We start from the raw sequence: 19725 nt of genomic DNA, 5'->3' as shown, positions 1-19725 counted from the left end.
TTTCTGAAAACACAAATATAACCATGTTATATGGCTTAACACTCTGATGGTCTCCCATTGTTCTTAGGACAGAGACCAAATCCTTAAGAGGATGGTTTGACTCCAAGCTGTCCCTGTAGCCTCATCTGGCACTACATATCTTCCCCCTTATTCACAGCACTTCCCTGGTCTTTGGCATTGGATAGGCGGCTTAAGATTCTCTCTCTCTCTCTCTCCCTATGCCCCCCACCCCCACCCTCATGCTCTCTTTCTCTCTCAATAAAGGAAGAAAGAGAAAGAAAAGAACAAACAAAACAAGAACTTGTTAGATGAAAGTGAAAGAAAATTGGCAAAATGCTAATAATGCCAAAAATAAAGTTGGCTGATGACTATGAGAAAGTTCATTTTGCTATTCTCTGTACTTTTATGTATGTTTGAGATTTTCCATAACAAAAAGATCTCTTAAAATGGTGTAATAAAATGGTGATTTTCAACTCCTGTATGATTTTTATACTTAGTCTTCTGAAAATACTTTGTATATCATTCCTTTCTAATTTTGCTAAGAAAACCTCAGTTGTCTCTAGAACTCTGTTGAAGAAAATCCAGCAGGACCACCCATTGGTCTTACTATTCAGTATTTCAACAGAAAAGACAAAGTGCTTGAAAAGTAATTCTTTGTGAGAAAGTTCTGTGACCACATTAAAATGGTAGTCTATAATTTATCTTGCTCCCTCTGTTCTCTGTTTAGTATTCAACAAATTTTAACCAATAAGGTATCCCTGACTTCTTCAAATTACTAAAATATAAAGTGTGGTCAACTGCTGTTGGAAGGATAAAGACCCTTTTGCTTTTCTTTCCTGTAGAGGGCTTCTACTAAAAGAAAAAAGTGAATCTTTACTATGGAAAGATTTAAGTCAGAAGTTGAAGAATAATCTGGCTTCTTTGGGTATCCTAATGTTAACCTATTAGTCTGCTTCAGAACTTACATTCAATGTACAAATTATCTTGTTTCTGAGATCCCATCATATCAAGTTGTATTATTTCATGATTCTTCATCCTCAAATACATGTGCTATTGGGCCATGCAGAGAACTGTGGATTATAAAAGAGAGTCATGTTCTTACCAGAAACCATGCTTTACTATTTTCTTTATCCTAGGAGGTATTTTCAATATTAAAAAATTCTTAGAAAGAGAAACAAACCAAGCTTACCACATTACTAATTTAACCTAATTTTTTATGTTCTTTGAGTTTCAAATGTCGTATGACATCAGAGCATTTTAAAATTCAAGAACATACATATCAGAAATAATACATTAAACCACGTGATGCAAAATGTGATGGAAGATGTGGGTAAGGAGCTTTTTTTTCCTTTAGGTTATAAAACTAGTCATAAAAGAGTAAAAAATTTCCTTGTTTTCCCCATCATAAAAGTTTATTTTTCTTTCAAAGTGAAATATCTCCTCTTTTCACATGACAGAATTTAATTCTCTGTTTTTATGGCTGAATGTAGTAAATCATTTAATTGAAATAGTTTATTGTTAGAAGTTATGCATGTCACCTAACGAATCTGGTCTCTGTCTTCTAGCTGCACCAGACCCCACAGCTTTCCAAGGTCACATGAAGCCCTGAGTTGGCTGCTCTATGCAAGGTGAGCATTGTACACAGATACCCACCTTCTTCTGTATTGCTTAGGTTTCTCCTGCCTTTACTTTGCATATCAGAAAAGCATAATTTTAGATTAAGTTTTGATGATTGATAGTCATCATTTAAAAGCTAGGACTTTTTGATCAGTTCATTGTGCCAGGAACTATTTGGGATTTAAATTTCTAAAGAACCAACCCAAGAACCAACACTGATTATTTCTGCTTTCAGATGAGACTGATGCTCAGAGATGTTAAGTAACTTGCTGAAGATCACACAGCTAGGACTCCCTAGTACTGAGATTCCGCTCTCCCAAGCAGTGCTATAGTTAGTGCTTATAACTGTTGGGTCACATCTAAATCCAAGTTTTCTGGTACTTTTCCCCGTTGGCACAGGGTATCCTGAATGTGCCTAGCACTTGGCTCTGCTTCTAAAGTTAAGGATACAGTGCTGTTCTTTATAATTGGACCTACAGTTACTGTTTCATCAAGTTGTGAAAAGCCCTGGACCCTAATTGTTAGTAATCACACAAAGTGTTCCATTTGAAACAGACCTCTTTTTTTTTTTTTTTTTCAGGTGGCTAAAACTTAAAAACAATGATACTCTGTTTTTAATTGCCAGTAGGCCACACGTAGTCATTTTATAACTTCTATAACTTGGTGTTCAGATATTATAAAAATTCTGCTCTCATCAGTCAGATAATTTTTAGTGAATAAGAGAGTGAAGTGTTTGTGTGTGTTTTTTGTTTTGTTTTGTTTTGTTTTACATAGATGATCTATGGGATTACTGATTAGGAAACAAACAAACCTAAGAACAATGCCACCTAGTGACAAACTAGGTAAAGAAGGGTTAATTTTGTGCTGCTCAATAAGGTAGTCACTGTCTACTGAGTATTTGAAATGTAGATAGTTTGAATTGAGTTGTGTGCTAAGTGTCAAATACAAACATATTTTCAACCTCAGGACGTAAAAAAAAGATGTAAAATATCTCATTAGCAACTTTTATATCAATTACAATGTTGAAATGATAATATTTTGCATACACTGGGCTAAATAAAATATTAAACTTAATTTTACTTGTTTTTTTTTTTTTTTCATTACCTTTTTTATTGTGGCTACTAGAAAATCTTAAATTTTATGCGTGGCTTCGCATGTTTCTAGTGGACAGTGCTGGGTGAGGTGGTTATCAGAGATAAAGGAAAGTATCAGTCCAGGTGGAATCAAGCAGCTCACAGCATGTATATTTCATCAGTGGAAAGCATTCTTTTTCTCAGTGGTAAGATTAAATATCCACATGATGACAATTCTCCCATTTTCTCAAAGTTCTCCCCCTTAGATTGCCATTGTATTCATAAGAACCACAGGAAAAGGCACTTCTTCCTGAAGAGAGATTCTCAGACTGATTTTTCACTACTCAGAAATGACAGGATGACATATCAAGCACAACAGCAACAACAAAAAAGTACCAACGTTTCTTGTGTGGGGTTCAAAGCGGATGGTGGGGTTCTGAGCCATAGTCACCGGAGTGGATCACCCATCTCTACCATACAGGTGATGGTTTACAGCGCAGCAGTGCAAAGCCAAAGGGCACCCACGAGTTCATTACATAATTCTTGGTAGCATGAGGCCAAGCGTGTAGCTGCTCTGGGGAACGGTGGGCAGGCTCTGACAGGCACACCGAGGTGGTTATGACGATGTTTTGACAGAGTGTGTGCTAGAAGTTGTTTGTTTGGAAAAAGACTGACCAGCTTTTTTTCCCCTCCTCCTTTCTCTCTCTTTTTTCCCTTTAAACACTCTGGCATAATACTGAATGACTTTGTTTTTAAGCTGCCTTAGCCTTGCTTTGTGAAGAAAAAGCCTGAGTACTCTTTCCCTGTAGGACACAAGTGTTATTTTTGGAGCAGAGGTTCTTAGCCTGATCTCTGTCTAAACCAATTTCTGTTCTTTGTGAGGTCGTGGTCTGGGGCGGCTCTGAGTGATCTCCGTGGAGGGAAGCTTCCTGGCTTCGTGAGGGAGTATTGGCAAAGATGTCGAGGGGCCGCGCCTGAAACTGCACTGCTCTGGGGCTCAATGCGGAAGAAGGCTCCTTCACATTCAGATGCCACTCAATAGATTGTGTCCTCAGGACAGTTGCAACCACATGTGGAGAAGTGGTGTTTTTTTTCTGCTTATGTCACTTCATGGGATGTTTTGGGTCAAGATGACCCCCGCCCCTCCTTTTCTTAGCCTAGTACTTTAGTTCTCAGACTCCTGGGAACTAGGAAAGCCATAACTGGACAGTCTCTACAGGCTGTTCAGCGTGCAACTGGCTGTGAGAAAGCCACAGCCCACTCTGAAGGCCACAACGTGAGTCCCCGAGGGCCTCTGGGAACATGTCTCAGGACTCAGAGTTCAGAGCATCCCCTTCTGAAACCTGCTCTGAGTCGGGCTGCTAGAAGAAAACCTCTCCTACCTCTCACAGTTCCTCTTCCTGACCTGGCATTCCTAGGAGTTTACATAGCTTGAGCCTGGTAGGAGTCATGTAAAATTAGAAACAGTTTAATACAATAATGCTGTGAGCAACAAATAGCATGCCACCTTATCATGACTCCTTTCCTTTGGAAAGTGGTAGCTGTGTATTCAGGGAGCCAGTGTGTGTGGAAAAGGCCCCCATGAAGAACAAGTAGCCCCCGCAGGTATCTCAGGCTGCTTTCCTCCTGGTGGATGGGAGCATGACCTGCGGTGTGCCCTTCCCTGGCCAGCTATACATAGCCAGCAAAGCTTCTTACAAGAGAAACGTCTTTCTGTACCCTCCACCAGTCCCACCCGCGGACTAGGAGACTTGCTGTAAATCCTCTGGAAGCTACTGAACCTGCAAGGGAAACCAGCCAGTGGACCCCAGACCCGACCAAGTCTCCACCACAGCCTTCCCTCCTTCCTTTTCTTTTCCTGGGAGCATACCCTGTGTCCAGCCATGGTCGACATGGGGGGTCTGGACAACCTGATCGCCAACACGGCCTACCTACAGGCCCGGAAGACCTCGGATGGAGACAGCAGGGAGCTGCAGCGGCGGCGCCGGAGCCTGGCACTGCCCGGGCCACAGTGCTGTACCCAGCTCCGCCAGTCCCTGCCCCAGGACTTCAACAACCTGTGCGAGCAGCAGCCCATCGGCCGCCGCCTCTTTCGGGACTTCCTGGCCACAGTGCCCCCGTACCAAGGGGCCGTGGCCTTCCTAGAGGAGGTGCAGAGCTGGGAGCTGGCTGAGGAGGGCCCCGTCAAGGGCAGCATGCTGCAGGGGCTGGTGGCCACTTGTGTGGCTGCCCCTGCTCCAGGGCACCCGCACCCCTTCCTTAGCCCGGCTCTGGCCACCAAGTGCCAAGCAACTACCACCGAGGAAGAGCAGAGAGTCCTGGTAGCACAGGCCAAGGCTGAGGTCATGACCTTCTTGCAGGACCAGCCCTTCCAGGATTTCCTGGCCAGCCCTTTCTATGACAAGTTTCTACAGTGGAAAGTCTTTGAGATGCAACCGGTGTCAGAAAAGTACTTCACTGAATTCCGCGTCCTGGGGAAAGGTGGTTTTGGGGAGGTAAGTGTCTCAGAATGGCCACAGTGGAAGGTGAAGTACACAGCATAAAAGGAGTTTGTTTTGCCTTAAAAAAAAAAATTCTTAAGAGAACTCACTAGAATGAATTTCAGTGCCGCCTGTGGAGAATTCCTAGCTCGCTCTCACATCTTTTTTTTTCTGGTCGCCACGTGAAATAAAATGAGAGTGGCATAGGAAAGACAAACAAAATGTGGAGTTGGCCAAGAATCTTTATCATGGGGTCCACGCCAGAAGAACTCTGACGTGCCCCGGACGCTTTGGAGAATGATCACAATACACGACAGCGGGAGCTCTCCCTTTCTCCTTAATTGTGGCAATGGATGTAATTTGAGAAAAACTTCAGAAATCTGAGAAAACACTTATCTTGAAGTAAAGTCTAGAATCAGTTTTATACACACTGCTGTGATCGGCTCTTTCTTTTTTTTTAAGTAGAAAAACATTTTTTAGTAGATGTGCTGCCGAAGTGAGCGCTCAAAAATTTTTCTGAGGTAAAGTTCACATGACATAAAATTAACCACTAACCATTTTTAAAGCATACAATTCAGTGGCATTTAGGACATTTGTAAAAATGTTGTGTAACCATCACCTCTGTGTAGCCCCAAGACATTTGCTTCACCCCCCATTAGCAGGTACCCCCCATTCCCCTCCCCTCGACCCCTGACAACCATTGATCTATTTTGTGTCTCCATGGTTTTGCCTACTCTGATGTTTTGTGCCACTGGAGTCATGCAATATGTGACCTTTTGTATGTGGCTTCTTTCACTGAGCGTAGTGTTCTGGAGGTTCATTCACGTTATGGATCTATCAGTACTTCATTCCTTTTTTATAGCTGAATATTCTATTGTGTGGGTATGCTACATTTCACTTATCCATTCATCTGTTGATGGACACCTGGGTCGTTTCCACCTTTTGACTATCGTGAGCAGTGCTGCTGTGAACTTTCATGTACATGTACTTGAATACCTGTTTTCACTGCTCTTGTCTATATGCCCAGAAGTAGAATTGCTGGGGTGTGTGGCAGTTCTATGTTTAGCTTTTAGAGGAACCACCAAAATCTTCTACATTTTAGGTTCCCACCAGCAATGCATGAGGCTTCCAGTTTTTCTCCATTCTTGCTGACACTTGCTATTCCCTGTTACTTTTCATTATGGCTCACCTCGTGGGAGGGGCAGTGGTACCTCACTGGGGTCCCAGCTCTTTCCTGAAGAACCCCTCTTACTTATGGCTTCTCTTTTCTCCAAAGCCTGCCATCTCTGCACCTCTCCTGATTTCTGCCCTTCCACACCCCGAATCAACCTTGCCCCATTTCCTTCCAGTGCTTTCTACTGCTACCTCATCATCTCCCTTTCTTTCTCTCCTTAAGGTATGTGCTGTCCAAGTGAGAAACACTGGTAAGATGTATGCCTGTAAGAAACTGGACAAGAAGCGGCTGAAGAAGAAAAATGGTGAGAAAATGGCTCTTTCAGAAAAGGAAATCTTGGAAAGGGTCAGCAGCCCTTTCATCGTCTCTCTGGCCTATGCCTTTGAGAGCAAGTCCCATCTCTGTCTGGTCATGAGCCTGATGAATGGCGGAGACCTCAAGTTCCACATCTACAGTGTAGGCACACGGGGCCTGGACATGAGCAGGGTGGTCTTCTACTCTGCCCAGATGACCTGCGGACTGTTGCACCTACACTCTCTCGGCATTGTCTACCGGGACATGAAGCCTGAGAATGTGCTTCTGGATGACCTCGGCAACTGCAGGCTGTCTGACCTGGGCCTGGCCGTGCAGATCCAGGATGGCAAGCCTGTCACACAGAGGGTGAGTGGCTCTCATTGGTCCCAAGGGTGGTGCACAGAGTCGGAGAAGAGGGAAGAGGGCTGATCTATTCCCAGGGCAAACAGAGCCTTGGACATAATTCTTCTAATTTCCTTCTTCCTAAAGCCCTTATGTTGTCATTTTGCCTTAAGGGGAGTGATGTAAGAGGATTAGCTTAACTGGCTATTTGGGGGCTACTTTGCTCTCTTCTCCTGGTAGGCACAGGGAGCCTTCCTTGTGAGTTAGAGAGATGGTCTGTGCTTTCATGGCAAGATGGAAAGAGCTGAGTCATAGTCGACAGCTACTATGTTTCACCAATAACCACCTTCCCAGTGCCATGATCCTGAACCAATAGAGCCTTGGTTTCCTCCTCTGGAAAATTTTAGGGGCTGGGTCCTAAAATTCTGAGGTCTTAGGAGGTAAACTTTAATAGGATAAGAAAAAGATGAAATCCCTAAGAGCACATTAAAGTAAATATCTCCTTTCCCACTGAGTACAGATGGGGGGATGTTTTACTTTGGATAAAGGTGAGATTTTGTTTTGTTTTGTTTTTTAAAGATTTTATTTATTTATTCATGAGTGACAGAGAGATAGAGAGAGAGGCAGAGACACAGGCAGAGACACAGGGAGAAGCAGGCCCCATGCAAGGAGCCTGATGTGGGACTCGATCCCAGGTTTCCAGGATCACACCCTGGGCTGCAGGCGACGCTAAACCACTGCACCGCAGGGGCTGCCCAAAGGTGAGATTTTGAATGAAAATGTATAGAAGAGAACATAGAATTGATACTTATTTTGATCAATTTGGTTCAAAGTGGCTTGCAGAGAATTCTTTGATTAAAAGGGTATTAATTCTTTGATTAACAAAGCAATTATGTTAAGTAAACAATACAAAATCTCCAAGATTCTGATAGGTCTTTACCACTGAGTTTCTGTGCACAAAGGTCGGAGAATGCTCAGGAAGACAAGGGCCCAAGACAGGCTCTTAAATATTTGCTTGAAACTTTGTCTTTGTACGGTTTCCAACTTATAAGGCAGGATAATCAGGCAAGGAAGTGATAAAAATCATGGCAAATTTGGAAGAGTGCAGGTGATTTTATATGGCTGTAACATAAGAGGTGTTGACAAGATGTGTAGGGTTCAGATCATGCAAAGTCATTGGAATGCTTTCTTGTGGGGGCCAAAGAGCCATTGAAGGGTTTTGGTTTTTTTTTTTTTAATATTTTTTCTTTCCACTTTTTAAAAAAAGATTTATTTATTTATTTATTTATTCATGAGAGCCAGAGAGAGAAAGAGAGACAAAGACACAGGCAAAGGGAGAAGCAGGCCCCATGCAGGGAGCCCGACGTGGGAGTCGATCCTGGGACTGGATCACGCCCTAGGCCGAAGGCAGGCACTAGGGATCCCCCCATTGAAGGGTTTTAAGAAGGGGAATGACATGAGTAGATTTGCATCTTTAAAAGACCAATTTGAGTTGTGGATGGGAGGCAGAGGACCTAGTTAGGAGGCTAATACAGTGCCCCAGGGAGAGATGGTGGGTACCTGTAGAAAACAGTAAAATTGAAGATGTGGAAGCCACATCTTCAATTGGTGCCATTGGAAAGAGACCTGCTAGGATGTTAAGACCAGCTGGGTATTAAGGTGAAGAACAGAGAGGGTCTCTAGCTCTAGTGACTGGAAAGAAGAGCAGAATTGTGGAAAAGCTGGCCAACTCAGTGATGATTGTGTGGGTTATGAGGCAGGCAGGTAGGGATATTCCCTGGGCATTTAGACCTATAGGTGTGGTGCTATGGAGAGAGGTCTGGGCTAGATATTGGGATTTGGAGTCATTGTGACTTGGAAAGCATCAGGTACCACTGAGTCATTTGGGAAACAGTGAAGGGATGAGGAAGAGGTTTTTAACCTTGAAGAAGTTAAAGAAATAGGATGAGAGGTAGGAGTGGTGTAGTCATGGGAGCTGTATCAGTTAAGGGTTGATTTCAACAGCATATCTTAGAAAACCAAAATAGCAGTGGATTAAATCAGACAGGGGTTTATTTTCCTTATGTAACAAGAAATGTGGAGATTAGTGGTGCTGGCAGGTGTTGCAGGATGATGAGATCAATATCTCTGGGATTTTGGCATTTTCCATGTGCTATAACCACCTGAATTTGGAAGAGATCCTAAGCTCCAAATAAGACTACAGCCCAGCAGACATTTTGACTTGGCTCTTGTAAGATCCTAACCAAAGAACCTTACCATGCTATGCCCAAACTTTTTTTTTTTTAATATTTTATTTATTTACTCATGAGAGACACAGAGACAGAGACATAGAGGGAGAAGCAGGCTTCATGCAGGAAGCCTGATGTGGGACTCGATCCCAGAGTCCTGGTATTATGCCCTGAGCCAAAGGCAGATGCTCAACCACTGAGCCACCCAAGCATCCCTATGCCCAAACTTCTGACCTAACAGAACCATGAGCTAATAAAAGAAGGTAGCTGGGGGAAAGATTTTTTGTAAGATAGCATCAAAATTAATAAAGAAGATAGCAAGGTGCTGGACATTTTTTTTTAAGGTGCTGGACATTGTTAGAGGGACAATGTTTTCCTTTCCCAGAGGGCTTAAAATATGTACCATCTATTATAATAGAACTTGAGACTGTAATAGAATTTGAAACTCTGGACTTGATTCTTCCAAGTGGGTAATTCTTCCCTAGGTAGAGGCTAGTCATCCTTGGAAGGGCACAAACCCTTTCAGGCTATTAAAGGACACTTGGTGAAGCACTGTGGACATTGCCCTATAGGCAACAGGGAGCTACCAAAGGTTTTTCAAGAAGAAAGTGGCATGACTGGAGTGATTCTTAGGAAGATGATTTGGACACTATGTAAGATGAATTAAAGGAGAAAGAGACTGGGGTTGGAGGACCTGCAAGCAGCTACTGGAAGGATCCACACAGGAGGTAATATGGGTTGAGGAAAGGCCTTGGGCTCTGAACAGTAATATGTCTACAGTTCAGCATCCTTCCCCCACACCTCACTGGCCTCTCACCTAAGCTCCATCAAGACCCACACCTGAACTTACTTCTCTTAAAATGTGGCTGTCCTCAGTGGAGGGGATGAAGGTAGCACAGAACCACTCCTAGAATGTTGTGACAGAAGGAGGACCCTCAGGGAAGAAAGACATGGGTGATTCTGCTCAGGTGTGAGAAAGATCAAGGCAGACATACCTGGAGAGGCAGAGATGCCTAAGAGTGCTGGCTTGGGAGGCAGAAAACCTGGGTCCCTGTCCCAGCTGTGTCAGTGACTTCTGTCTGCCATCTTAGGTAGGCCACAGGACTTCCTTCATCTCCAAGTTTTATGAGCCTATGAGATAGTCTTTTAATTATTTTGGGGGAAAAGACTTATAAATTCACAAGATTAACATATGGAATAAGTTACTATGATTTAATAGACTATCAGTCAGTGTTCTTTTTTCTTTTTTTAAATTTATTTAAGAGAGAGAGATAGCAAGTGAGAACATGAGTAGGGGCAGGGGAGAGGGAAAAGCAGACTCCCCAGTGAGCAGGGAGTCTGATGCAGGCCTCCATCCAGGACCCTGGGATCATGACCTGAGCTGAAGGTAGATGCTTAACCGACTCAGCCACCCAGATACCCCTCAGTCAGGGATCTTATGAGACAAAATGAAGTTATTTAAGAAATTAAATTAATGGTTTTCATAACTAAGAAGCTCAAAGTCTTGGCTTAATCCAGGTACCTGAGCAGTAGATTCCCTGAGAATCTCTCCCTCTGTTTCTCTGCTCAGCTGTCCTTGATGTTAGCCTCACTCTTATTCAGATGATCCTCGCATAGAGGCCACCAGCATCTCCATCCATATCCTACCAACTGAGCAACCCCCTAGAAAGAAAACACTTCTTTACAAATAGTTCTTTCACATTTCCCGGTGAAGACTCTCAATGGACAACTCAGATCACATGCCCAACCACAACCAATTCCACTGGCCAGAATGAGATCACTGCTGCTCCCAGGAACCAGGGAGAAAGTCTGTCCCATCTAAATCTTATGGACTGACAGCAGAAGAATGTGTTCTCCAAAGGAAAATCAGGATGGAAAAGAATGAGAAATGGATGTCAGCTAGGCAGAAAGAGTGGATACCCCTAATAACTGTTGTTATCTCTATGGTTTGAGAAGTTTGAAAGGTTTCTGACCCCTTAATCAAGAGACGATGGATCTAGATCCTTTATAAGAAGATTCTATGAGGTAGGAATATCATTAGCTCCATCTTAGAGCTGGGGAAATTGAGACTCAGAGAGGTTAAGTTACCCACTCAGAGTCACATTGCTAATATGTGATATGAATGCAGGTACATCAGATTCAAAGGCACTTACAGTTTTGATTCTACCTTATTAAATTCACACAGAGAGCAGGACGTGGCCTATGGTCTTTAATGCTATAGAAGGCTTTTCTCTCGGTACAACTCAGAGTAAGTACATGTGATGACATTAGCTTATCTTCCTCAGGCTGCTCTGATGTGGATACCGACCACTAGTCTAGTTGAACCTCTGATAGTTAAGACTTCAAACAGGAGAACCCCACCTACACAAGGAACGATGTGACTAATGTTTCAGAGCCAGCCTCCTACACATAGGCACAATATAAATAAACATGGTCCCAGCCACTGTCTATGTTCACTTTTAATAAATGTGATAAGCACTCCCGCCTGTTCTCAGCTGACATCTACATGCATACAATAAAACTAATTCATATCACTTTTTTAGAGACTCCAAGAAAATATAATAGGAAAATTGGCCAGTGGGGTTCATGATGGGACTTTCAAACTCTGCATTCTAAGCAGAGAACAATGACCTTCAGATTTTATGGAACATGAATCCTTAAGACGTGTTCCTTTGTCAGGAACGGGAATGAAGTTAGGACAGTGACCCAAAAGCTTGTGACACATTTGGTTACCTTAGCCTGCCCTGAAGCTTCTGACCAACTCCTTATTTTCAGGGGGCTACTAGGTGACAGAGGCCAGGTATTATATTTATTTTGAAGCCTCTATTGTCCTGAATACAATGCTAGAGACACACTGAATAAGTGATCTTTAAAAGATCTCAGCAAGTGTTTCATCGAAATTAACACCTACTTACCTTATGATCTTTATGACCCTGCTCCAAAATTCTTTCTCTGAGAATTTATTTCTGAGAAACAGTTTAAGAGCCTTATAGGAGAAGAATTCTAGTTACTTCCTGGTCACACACTGGTCTCCACCAAAATTATAACCACAATCATCAACTAAATTTAGTTCCTACTAATTTTTGACCACTACCAAAAACTTCAAATCCATTCTCAAAGTATTTATCACTGTTGAGGGCACTCAAAAATATTCATTAAAGCCTTAGAATTATTTTTAACATCTCTTCATTCAAAAGACAGTCATTCTTCACTCACTCCTTCGCTCACAGTTTATGTATTGAGCATTTCCCACATGCCAGGACTATGCTAAACCTAAAGCATAGAATGATGAGCAAAAAATGGACATGATTTCCTGCCCTCGTGGAACTTACTCTAATGGAGAAGATAGAACTTAATAATCACTCACAAGAATTTAGTTTCAATTATGATAAATGCTGTGAAGATGTGGTACATGGGGCTCTCCAAGGAGGATCTGACTTAATTTGTGAGGATCGGAGAGTTAACCATAAGGGAAATACAACTTAACCTGATATCTGAGGGATATCAGCAAAGTCCTTGGAGCAGTGTCTTGGGCTGCGTTCCTTGGAAATAGACTTGGAGACACATCTCCATGTGGAAGACTTATTAGGGTGCATTCTCAGGAGATAGGTGCATGAGAGAAAGGCAGGATTGGGCAGAACGGGAAGCTGATCCACAATGAAGTGGAACCAAGACCTCAGTAAATCCTTCAACAAGCTCTTGAATCAGGATGGCCCTTCAGAGTTGTTCCAGACAGGTCAGAGTTTAGGTTTTTGTATTCCTCCAGGGGCTAGTCAGTGACCTTAGCCAGCTGCTGGCAGGGGGCAGCGTGGGCCAGGTGGTTGCCTGAAGAGGAGACCAGTGCCCAGGGTAGGTGCAGCCATCAGCCACCACATCACCACTGCTGTGAGCCATCAGCAGTCAGTGGTCCCAGCTGGGGCTGTCTACATCATTTTCTTTTTTTTTTTTTTTTTTTTTAAATATTTATTTACTTATGATAGACAGAGAGAGAGAGAGAGAGAGAGGCAGAGACACAGGAGGAGGGAGAAGCAGGTTCCATGCAGGGAGCCCGATGTGGGACTCGATCCTGGGACTCCAGGATCATGCCCTTGGGCCTAAGGCGGGCACTAAACCGCTGAGCCACCCAGGCGTCCCTGTCTACATCATTTTCCAGGATCCTCATGAATTGCAAATGGGGGACCTTCATCCAAATATCAGCAAAAAGCTCTCTCGTTTCTTCCATGATTAATCTTGTTGAAAGTCATGGTGGAAAGTCACACTCCCTTAGGCTTAGAGAGAAGAGTAAGGGAGGATCCTCAGAGGCACGGCCCCCTCCTCCTCCACCAAGTGGGCCTGAGGAAGCATGAGCCTGAGCCCAACCCTGAGCCCAGCCCTGCACCAGAAGGGCACCCAGCCTGACGTAGGATCACGGTGTCAGGAAGGGCTTCCAGGAGGAAATGACAACAAAGTTGACTTACAAGGCAAATGGAAGCTAGGCAGGTAAGGAGGAAAGAGAATGGCCTAGACAGAAGGGCCAGCATAGGTCACGGTCCTCAACTGAGTGCAATTCTGCCCCCCAGGGGACTTTTGGCAGTCTCTGCAGCCATTTTGGTTGTCCTGATGGGGGAAATGGTACTGGCATCTAGTGGGTAGAGGCCAGGGATGCCGCTTAACACCTTACGGGGCACCGCACAGCCCCCATCACAGAGAATGATCTGGCCCACAGTGTCCATACTGTCACAGTTGAAAAATCCTGCTGAGCTAAAATCCTGGAACAAGAGGCCTGGGGCTCAGGCATGGAATGGAGTGACTCTGCAGCTGCTTAGAATGTGGAGTCACAGGGTAGGAAGGGTGACAAAGGGTGTAACTGAAGAGCATAGCAGATGTCAGTCCCTAGGAGGTTGGAGGAGTCAGACAACGCACTCAGTGCCCAGGGTGTCAGGGAGCCATTGAAGGCTTTCAGGAAGGAACATGACAAAAGCAGCCTTAGAAAGACACTCAGGAAGGAGTTGGGATGAGAGTAAATAGGAGGGAGTGAAACAGAGGGCCTGGGACCTGGGGGTCCCTCATGGCACAGTGTTCAGTGAATTATAGGAGTGAGAAGAGAGCACCAGGCGGTCTACAGGGGTGGTAGGAGGGGACTATCATGCAGGATGATACAATCAGGGACCAAAAAGTTGCATCATCGTTGTTGATATGGACACATGCTGGAAGCTCAGCGCATCCATTGAGATTCAGTGCTGCTGATGAAATATGGCCCGCAGACCTGACCAGATGGAAGGTGTGTGTGTACCAGTCCTGGTTCTGCCACTTATTATGGCTACTGTGTACAAATGCCCGGCTGACCCCTCCCATGGGGCACCTGGCCATAGGGACACTGAGGACTGTGGGCCAACCCATGCTCTACACAGCAAGCCATGCAGAGTGCCTTCTTCTAATTGGCGCAGACATGCCACTTAGTCTGACCATAGCCCTGCACTTGACCCCAGGCAAGTCATGCCTCTTCAGTGAGCCTGGTTAATACCATCCGCGTCTTAGAGCTTGATGAGAAGATTAAGAAACAAGAGAGATAAATGCCTAGCAGAGGGTCAGCCCTTCGTAGGCACTCAGTTGCTCTGATTTTCCTACCAGAAGCCAGGTACCAGACCCTTAAGTCACAACCCCTCGTGTTGCAGTGTTTCTGCCTCACCTGTTGGGCACTGGCACTGTAGCTTCTCAGGTGACCTTTGCACCTGTGCTTTGTTCTTTGTGAGGCACAAGGAGCCAGCAGGACCCCAGGGCTGCAGTGAGTACAGTGGGCTGGGGGCACGCAGCTCCCCTTTAGACTGAGCCAAGCAGATACACACAGTTGCCTTGCTTCCTCACATCCTAGAGACACTGTGGAAAATATGCCCGAGACTGCTGCTGGAGAGATCCAGGGAACATGAAACCACCATCGAACACATTCCAGTGGAAGAATCACAACTATTGATCTCTGCCCATGTGCCAGGCCCTGCCTTTCAATCTGATGGAATCTTAGAGACTTTGGAGTTTTTCTTCTTGTGTAGCCGTCCTGCCTAAGACAACCAGAACCCAGGCTTGCTGACCATGGTCTCTAATACCTGTTGAGGGCCTGCTGTGTGCCAAGCTTTGGGGAGGTACTCAGTGTGTTTTATCACTTTAATCCTTATCATGGCCCTTTGAAGTAGGAGCTGTGAGACTCAGAGGTTGAGTAACTGGCTGGGGGTGACCAGCTAGTAATTGGAAGAGCAGAGATCCAAATCACGGCAGATCGATGTCAGGCTGTATAGCTGTGGACAGCGTTATTGTAGAAACCTCTCTTTAGGATCCCATGCAGTGTCTCTCTGAAATGGGTGTCCTCCCAAGGGTGTCAGAAAGGGCAGGAAGCTACCTCTGGTGAGGCTCCTGCTGCCCACCTAGGAAGTGGCAGAAAGCAGACAAGGAGCAAAAGCAGGCACTGTGGAGGCTGCAGCCTGGGGCTGAGCATGCAGGCGGAGCCTCAGAGCTAAATCCCCTGGGGTCTCAGGCCGCATTCCTCTGAGGTCTGCAAAGGCCACCGCTTAAAGGCGCAGAGGAGCAGCTGGGAACAAGAACAAAGCGGCCAGGCCCCCCTCGGAGGAAGGAAGGAGCGAGCCCCAGGAAACAGCTGATAGCGCTAAGCTCAGCTTGTTTTTTTCCTCTGCTCAACAGTTCTCCTGCCACGGCAAACAAAAGATGTACATTCTGATTCCCTCTTCTGTTTGGATTGTGCTGTCGAGTGGATCTGGTTTGTGATGAGCTGGGGGGAAGAGGCATCCGCGGGCAGTTTCTTGCTCCGCTGGCCAGTTTGCTGGGCCACCGCCGACAAATGCAGAGAGCTTCCTTTTCTGCATCTTTCTCCCTGCCCGGTCATCAAATCCAGCTTGGCCTGGCCACACCAGGGGCACGGTGTTGGCTGGCACTTCTTCCAGTGATTAAGCTTGCCAACTTTTCAGATCCAGTGGGTGCTGGAGGTTTACTGGTGACCTTGACCTTGAAGGACCTGCACGTAAACATGCATGCGTTCACACACACAGTCTTTCATGGATGTATAAAACCATTAAGATGTGAACTGTGCCCTCTCTGTCCCAGGGAAAGGCCCCTCCCTGTTCTCAATACTGCCAAGGTCACAGTCCACTGCTGTCCAGAGTCACACTGGGACTGTTCAGAGTGCTGAATCCGCCCAGTTTGGCCCTGCCACTTGGCTCCCATAGGACCAGGGGTAAGAGTGACAACAGCTACAGGGTCAGTGGAAGCCAGCATCTAACAGCAAGAGCAATGTAAGGGGTGTCTGCTCAGGTCTGGACTGGCTGGCTCTGATCCTAATCCCACCCTAGGGTGTTCACCGTCCTCAAAGTTTCAACACCTGTGGGTGTCTGGTGGTCCTGATGGGCCTACGCAATACACATGCAGCGACTGTTGTAGATGGACTTCTTGATGCCCCTTAGGGGGGAGGGGCAATATGGAAGGAGGCATTATTACTGGCTTCTTAAACTCCATGAGGTCTGATGCTTTATACCCTGCATTGCTGGGTATACCTTGTTTTGCCTGACCAGGTGTTGACTATGTGGATCCATCAAAAGGCATTATAAAACAAAAACAAAACAAAGTGAGGAAACAGAACAAAAAACATATAGAGAAAATTCCTCTAAGAGTTTTGTTGCTGCTGACATTTGGGTGATCCCTATAGCTCTGGCAATGGCAGTTCTGGTCACATGGTTTGAAAGCGACTGTTTTGATGACACAGAGACTGATGTGTGGGGGCCCTTTGTGACTGCAGGAGTTAAACTGAGCTGTGAGAGGTCAGCGTGGTTGGACCCTGCCCCATGCTGCTTGGCCCGTTCTCTCCTCCCACCCCTCTCTGAGGAGGCAGTTCACATGCAGAAGACAAATGGCATAAAGGGCAGGCAATTAATTTTTTCAGCTGGAGGCTGTGTTGGAATTTGGGTGCCTAGAATCTGGCCTGCGCCTCTAATTCCATTCTTCTCTGTGAAATACCTCCACTCCTTAAGGAGGTGGTGCCCTTCAAAATTCCATCACTGACATTTTCTGTCTTTAGGGCCAAGAGGTAAATTTAGTCCTGAAAATTATTTGGAATGGGTCTAAAGCTCCCCTGTATGCTGTCTCATGCTCTTTCCATTTACCAAGAGGCTATAGTGCTGTAAAGATGGCAGGCTGATTCTTCATTTATTTCCCTGGGTTGGGAGCAACGTGGTCCTGGAGCATGGTTCAGGATCTGATCCCCACCTCCCAGCAACCTCTGTAGTGGGGAGCAGCCCAGCCAGCTTGATTAGCAGAGATACAGGCAAAGGATATTGGGAAAAGGGGAAGGGAAGCAAATCAAGCAAGAAGGACCAAGGTCTTGGTCCTTGGTAGCTGGGGAGAGGGAAGAAGAAGACTCTAAGGAGAGAAAAGAAATCCTGAAGGAAACTTGGAAGGGTAAGAAAAAGCCACCTCACCTACTTCCATAGAGGCAGTGTAACGTAGTGGTTCAAAGTGCAGGGCTGTATGTGAATCTTGGGTGGGTGACCTTGGGCAAGATTCAAGCCCTCCATAGTTCAGTTTTTTAATCTGTAAAATGGAAGATAAAATAGTTTCTATCTCATAGGCTTCTCATAAAGATGACACAAGAAATGCACATAAAGCACTTGAGAAAATATTTAGCATATAATAAGCACTTAATAAGTATTGTACATTATTATTTCCAACTTTTCCCGTAGCCTGTGTCTCACATCCTTTGTTGAGGAAATGGCATGTTCTCCACTCTCACCCTATGCCTTCTACTGAGCCACTGATGTTTATCTGGTGTCCTGATTAGCTATTTTAATCCCTAAAGTCACTCACCTCTGAAATCTGCTCATTGGAAGGATGCCACACACAGAGCAAGCTCACCATCAGTGTTGTTAAGTAGAATTTGCCAATCACCACCAGTCTAAACTGCAGTTGGATGTTATCTGTAGTCTTCTTCCTGCTTTTTCCACCCCAGCAGAGGAGATTGAACTGGAGAGAAGCTGGACTCAGGAACATACACTCCAACTGAGAGGTGTAGAAAGTGAAATACTATGGAAAGGGAGGAGACCCTCAGCCCCCTCCTCACCTTAGCTTCCAGAATGAGAGCAAGTGGACTGACCCCTCTCAAATGGGGTATTATTGGAGCATCTCTCTCTGAGGAAATGGAGTAGCCTAACACAAAAGGTGTGTGGATACTCATAGGTCAGTCCCCATTGAAAGGGCTTTGCAGGATCACCCTACAGTGAAGCCCATCAGTTGACAAGCTTCTTATCCGCTTTTTCATGTTACATTCTTAGATATGAACAGTCAAAGATTGGGCCCCTGGGTGGCTCAGTAGGTTAAGCATCTGCCTTCAGCTCAGGTCACGATACTAGAATCCTGGGATCAAGTCCTGCATTGGGCTCTCTGCTCAGTGGGGAGCCTGCTTCTCCCTCTATCTCTGCCTCCTTCTCTCTCTCTGTCTCTCATGAATAAATAAATACAATCTTAAAAAAAAAAAGAGCAGTCAATGATCATTTGTTATTTGAAGGAACACTCCAAAATAAGACTATGCAAAAACAAACAGAAGAAAGGAGGCTATAGAAAGCAGAAACAATGCAATGAGTAGAAGGGAACAATTTTTAAAATTTATAATTACTATCTTATGAGATTTAACAGAAGATACTGTATCTATGAAGCAAAAACAGATGCTAGAAAACAAGGAACGTTCAGAGAAGAAAGGACATTTGAGAAATTAAAAAATCATAAATAATTTTTGCAGAACAGCATGGATAAATCTCAAAAACATCAAAAAAATGAAATCAGACACAAAAGAGTATCTACCATACTATTCCATTTTTTTTTTTAAGATTTTATTTATTTATTCATGAGAGACACACACAAACAGAGAGGCAGAGACACAGGCAGAGGGAGAAGCAGACTCCATGCAGGGAGCCCAATGTGAGACTCGATCCCAGGTCTCCAGGATCATACCCCAGGCTGCAGGCGGCACTAAACTGCTGTACCACTGGGGCTGCCCCATACTATTCCATTTATATGAATCCTGAAACAGACAAATCTATGGTGACAGAAATCAGAAAGTGGTTGCCTGGGAAGTGGAGAGGAGAATGGACTAAAAAGAGATACAAGGGAACTTTCTGGGTGGATGAAATATTCTATTTCTTGTTTGGGTGGTATTTATGTGGGTGTACACAATTATCAAAATTTATTGAACCGAACATCTACTACCTGTGCATATTATTCTATGTTAATTATATTTTAATAAAAAACATTTGCAGAAATGAAATTTCAGTAGAAGGATTAAGCCTCGGGACAACTGGGTGGCACAGTGGTTAAGTGTCTGCCTTTGGCTCAGGGTGTGATCCTGGGGTCCTGGGTATGGAGTCCCACATGGGGCTCCTGACAGGGACCCTGCTTCTCCCCTTGCCTGTGTTTCTGCCTCTCTCTCTCTCTCTGTCTCTCATGAATAAATCAATAAGACCTTAAAAAAAAAAAGGATTAAGCCTCTA

At 44.8% G+C, this 19725-nt stretch overlaps 1 protein-coding gene across 3 annotated transcripts in view; it reads left to right on the top strand.

Moving 5' to 3' along the window:
* Window positions 1–3576: 3576 nt before the first annotated feature.
* Window positions 3577–19725, top strand: part of GRK7 (G protein-coupled receptor kinase 7) — a 31924-nt gene continuing 15775 nt past the window's right edge. For all 3 annotated transcript variants that reach the window (XR_013361092.1, XM_077864892.1, XM_077864891.1), the window contains exons 1-2: window positions 3577–5185; window positions 6567–7004. Coding sequence is in view for 2 of the 3 variants with exons in the window: in XM_077864892.1 (XP_077721018.1) it covers window positions 4574–5185; window positions 6567–7004 (1050 nt within the window). In the remaining variant the exon portion in view is untranslated. The remainder of the gene's footprint in view (window positions 5186–6566; window positions 7005–19725) is intronic.

Source organism: Canis aureus, chromosome 22 (genome assembly GCF_053574225.1).
Source record: "Canis aureus isolate CA01 chromosome 22, VMU_Caureus_v.1.0, whole genome shotgun sequence".
Taxonomy (NCBI): Eukaryota; Metazoa; Chordata; class Mammalia; order Carnivora; family Canidae; genus Canis; species Canis aureus.
Note: the sequence above shows the minus strand (reverse complement) of the source record. Positions and strands in the feature narration are given on the sequence as shown.